Source organism: Cebus imitator, unplaced genomic scaffold (genome assembly GCF_001604975.1).
Source record: "Cebus imitator isolate Cc_AM_T3 unplaced genomic scaffold, Cebus_imitator-1.0 Scaffold11, whole genome shotgun sequence".
NCBI lineage: Eukaryota > Metazoa > Chordata > Mammalia > Primates > Cebidae > Cebus > Cebus imitator.
The window spans coordinates 5,483,467-5,487,944 of record NW_016107326.1 but is presented as its reverse complement, the minus strand read 5'-3'; the positions used below and the strand labels follow the sequence as shown (position 1 = coordinate 5,487,944).

Genomic DNA, 4,478 nt, shown 5'->3' with positions numbered 1-4,478 from the left:
GATTACAGTAGTGAGCCATGGCGCCTGGCCAAATCCTTTCCTATGATTTGAATTCAGTTTTACAAATCTTATCTTTTTTTCTTATTAAAAAAATCATAATGCTAATAGCAGCTACTTATTAAGCATTTACAAGGCATTGTGCCAAATATACTTGGTAATCTTTCTCAAATCATCTCAATGACCTTGTATATAAGGGTTATTATCTCTTTTTACAAAAAGGAAACTGAGGTTAGAAGATTTGCCTAAGGTCATATAAAGGTAACTAAGTCTGACTCCATAAGTCCTATCATACCATTTTGTTTTCCTTAAAAAAATGATTTATTGGTTTCCAATACTAAGTTATTTGGTGTATTATGTTGCTATTTTTCCTAATTCCATTAACAAATTGGATATCATTTCAGGGCCCAGTATTAAATAATGACCTTTTTTCCTTAGCTTGTTGTACACAGGGAAAAAGACAGAAAAAAATTCCTATATGACAAGTTTTTGTTTGCATCAAATTACAGAGTTCCATAGGACTATGATTTAAATATTGTAATACAACTTAAATTTGGCACATTAATTATCCAAAGTTTATTACATGATTGAATGCACATTAAAGAGATTATTAGGCATAGTTTGACAAGATAAAATTTCCGTACCTTATTTGACTATCAGGTATATATGTGGTATATTTATGTATGTGTGTGTGTAGATACAGATATACTCCTAAATTAAATATATTTGTATAAAAAGCTAAAGATTACTATGTTAAGATTAATTCATTAAAAAATCTATTATATTAAATTGCATCTGCATTCAAAGCAGAAATGTAAAAAAATGAATCAGTGTACTAAATACACACAAATTTACAAAGTAATTGAAAATGAAATAAAATTTCAAATGTTATATTCTTGTTTAATTGACATTTAAGTGGCACTATCAAACTATGGAAATAAACATCATTTTTTAGGTTGTTGAGGTAATAAAGATTCTACAAGCATTACCGTACCCTTATACCCTCTAAATTAAGATTCAGCATTATTATAGTAGGAAAAGATGGCAGATAATTTTCTTCTTTATTAATATGGGAATTCTCAGGAAGCAATCAGGGCAGTGTCTTCACTCCCGGGCCTGCATTTTCAGCTCTTCCATCAGCGGAAGTCTGGCTTCTCCGGAAAGGTGCAGCCAGTCCGTCTAATTATGACGCTTGCTGCATAGTGGCCAGCACGAATACATTCAGTCAGAGGCTTGTCAGAGACGAGTTGAGACAGAAAACCTAGAACACCGACAAAAAGAAACATGAGTATTGTGTAACAGCAGCGGAAATGTCGTATTGGGTCAGACCAATATATGATCTAAGCACCTATCTCATTCTTCAGTTTTGACAGTAAGAGAAAGTCTTGAGCATTAGGTTTAGGGAGGTCTTTTCCCAAACATCATGACCTCACCCTAATATTTCTTCTAAAGAGCTCAAGTTGAGACCTAACAACTTACCATGAAGTCAATCTGGTCTTCCTTTTTTGAGATGGAGTTTCACTCCTGTTGCCCAGGCTGGACTGCAATGGTGTGATCTTGCCTCACAGCAACCTCTGCCTCCCTGATTCAAGCGATTCGGGAATTTTGCCTCAGCCTCCCGAGTAGCTGGGATTATAGGCACATGACACCATGCCTAGTTAATTTTTGTATTTTTAATAGAGTCGGGGTTTCACCATGTTGGCCAGGCTGGCCTCAAACTCCTGACCTCAGGTGATCTGCCCGCCTTGAATTTCCAAATGGGATTACAGGCGTGAGCCATTGTACCCCGCCAATCTGGTCTTTCTAAGTCTAACCAGTCAAGTTTTCCATTCACTTGGAGATGAAAGGTTCTAAGAATGACTGCACCCTGTGTCTTTGCAGCTAAGAAATGATGTGTTATCCCTTTCCTTTTCCCTCTGGAGTCTCTGGATTGTCATCCCTAATATATTGCTATTTGGACAAAATTCTCTTACTGGATGTCTCTCCAATAAAAACTCTGAGAAATGAAAAATTATGAAGGACTTTACATTTCCCTTTCGTTCCCAGAAGAAACAGTGAAATAATCTCTGTAGTAGAGCATGATGAACCAGGTTGGCGAGAAAATAAATTATAAGTTAAAAAGAAAATATGTTGAGGACTTCTACTTCTGACCAAGACAGAATCAAAGAGAACCAGATTTACTCTTCCTCCAGCTACGACAAAGACAAAATACATGAAACAAAGTTTTTCAAAAATTGCACAACAGCCATAAAGGATTCATGAAAGAGAAGTAACAAATGGGCCAAAACATAAAATTTCTCTAGCCCACTGTCTGGAGAGAGTTACCAGGCCACAATACAAGGACGGACAACTACATAGATCCTTAGCCTTGGTTGAGAAGATGAAATTGGGAGTACAAGTAGGTCAAAATTAACAAATCTTCAGGCTATTAAAAAGAGGGAGGGAAGGAGGGAGAGAGAGAGAAGACATAAATTATTATTATCAGGAATGACAGAAGTGATATCACTATATAGAATCCACATATATTAAAAGGATAATTAGGAAACATTGTTAACAACTTAACAGATTTGACAGGTTAGATGAATAGGACAAATTCTTTGACAGACACAAACGATCAAAGCTCATTCAAGAAGAAACATAACTTGAATAGCACTGTATCTATCAAGTATATTGCCTTTGCAGTTAAAAAGCTTTTGATCAGACGGGATCTAAGATGGCCAAAAAGGAACAGCTCGGGATTGCAGTTCCCAGCAAAAATGCAGAGGGTGAGTGATAACCATATTTCCAAACGAATTTTTACTGCCCACAGATCAGGAGCTTCCCAGGCAGAAAGGCGCCAGGAGCCCCCAGCACAGCCGTTTCAACCAGTGCAGTGGATCTCCGCATAAAAACTCACACAAATCTGGGCGCCTTTTCAACTGGTGACTGGAATGCCTGGGAGACAGAATTGCTTGTTGAACTGAAAAAAAGGGGATTGAAACCAGGAGCCAGGCCAGGAGATTCCTGGGCAGAAAAGCGCCATGAGTCCCAGCCAGTGCAGCGGGTCTCCACACAAAAAAATCACACAAATCTGGGTGCCTTTTCAACTGGCGACTGGAATGCCTGGGAGACAGAGTTGCCCATGCAACTGAAAAAGGGACTGAAACGGGGAGCCAGGCCAGGAAATTCCTGGGTGGAAAAGTGCCATGAGCCCCCAGCATGGCTGTTTTAGCCAGTGCAGTGGGTCTCTGCACAAAAACTCACACAAACCTAGGCCCCTTTTCAATTGGTGACTGGAATGCCTGGGAGACAGTTGCCCGTGCAATTAAAAAAAAAAGGGGGACTGAAACAGGGACCTAGGTGATCTGGCTTGGCCGGTCCCACCCCCACAAAGACCACCAATCTGAAATGCTCTGAATTGAGAGTTTCACAGAAAGCACAACTGGACCCTGGATGGTCCACTTCTGTGGGGGAAGGGCATCTGCCATTACCGAGGCAATCCACCACTACCAAGGCAGTCCATCATTACAGAGGCAGATCGCCATTACTGAAGCAGTTCTAAGTATACCCCTATAAACAAAACTGCAAGGAGGTTCACACAGCAGCTGGGCAGAGCCCATGGCAGTTCAACAACACCTCTGCTGGCAGACTGTGACTAGGCTACCTCCTTGCTAGGCAGGGCATCTCTGAAAAAAGGCAGCAGCATGACAGAAACTTATAAATAAAGCCCCACCTTCCCAGGACAGAGTACCTGGGGAAAAAAAGGCGGTTATGAGTTACGCTGCACCAGACTTAAATGTACCTGCCCAGCAGCTCTGACCAGAGGAGCGGAGCTCACAGTTCAGCACTTGAGCTCCTATAAAGGACAGACTGTCTCCTCAAAAAGCTCGCCGACCCCCATATATCCTAAGAGTCACCTCATAAAGGAGAGCTCAGGCTACCCTCTGGCAGATATTCTTTTGGGACAAAGATAGCAGAAGAAGAAACTGCCAGCAACCCTTACTGTTCTGCAGCCACTGCAGATGATCCACAGGCAACCATGGTCTGGAGTGGACCTCCAGCAGTCCTACAGCAGAGGGGCCTGTTAGAAGGAAAATTAAGAAACAGAAAGAAATAACTTCAACATCAACAATAGGTCGTCCAGTCAGAGACCCCAACAGAAAGTCACCAGCTACAAAGACCACAGGGAGATAAATACATAAAGATGGGAAGAAACCGGTGTAAAAAGGATGAAAGCACCCCAAACCAGAACGCCTCTCTTCATCCAAGGGCTCACAGCTCCTCACCAGCAAGGAAACAAGACTGGATGGAAAATGAGTCTAATGAATTGACAGAAATAGGCTTCAGAAGGTAGGAAATAACAAATTTCTCTGAGCTAAAAGAACATGTTCTAACCCAATGCAAAGAAACTAAGAACTTTGAAAAAAGGTTTGTTGAGCATCACATCACACTTACTCTAAAATTGACCACATAATTGGAAGTAAATCACTCCTCAACAAATG

At 40.7% G+C, this 4,478-nt stretch overlaps 1 protein-coding gene across 6 annotated transcripts in view; it reads right to left on the bottom strand.

Moving 5' to 3' along the window:
• Window positions 1-544: 544 nt before the first annotated feature.
• The window catches only part of ADK (adenosine kinase), a 578,382-nt gene continuing 574,448 nt past the window's right edge, over window positions 545-4,478 (bottom strand). For 4 of the 6 annotated variants that reach the window (XM_017548620.2, XM_017548645.2, XM_017548622.2 and 1 more), the window contains one exon: window positions 550-1,258. In XM_017548620.2, the coding sequence (XP_017404109.1) occupies window positions 1,134-1,258 (125 nt within the window). In that variant the 3' untranslated portion in view covers window positions 550-1,133. Of the gene's footprint in view, window positions 1,259-4,478 lie in introns of all 6 variants that reach the window. The other 2 variants (XM_017548629.2, XM_037727182.1) reach the window with 2 other exon arrangements.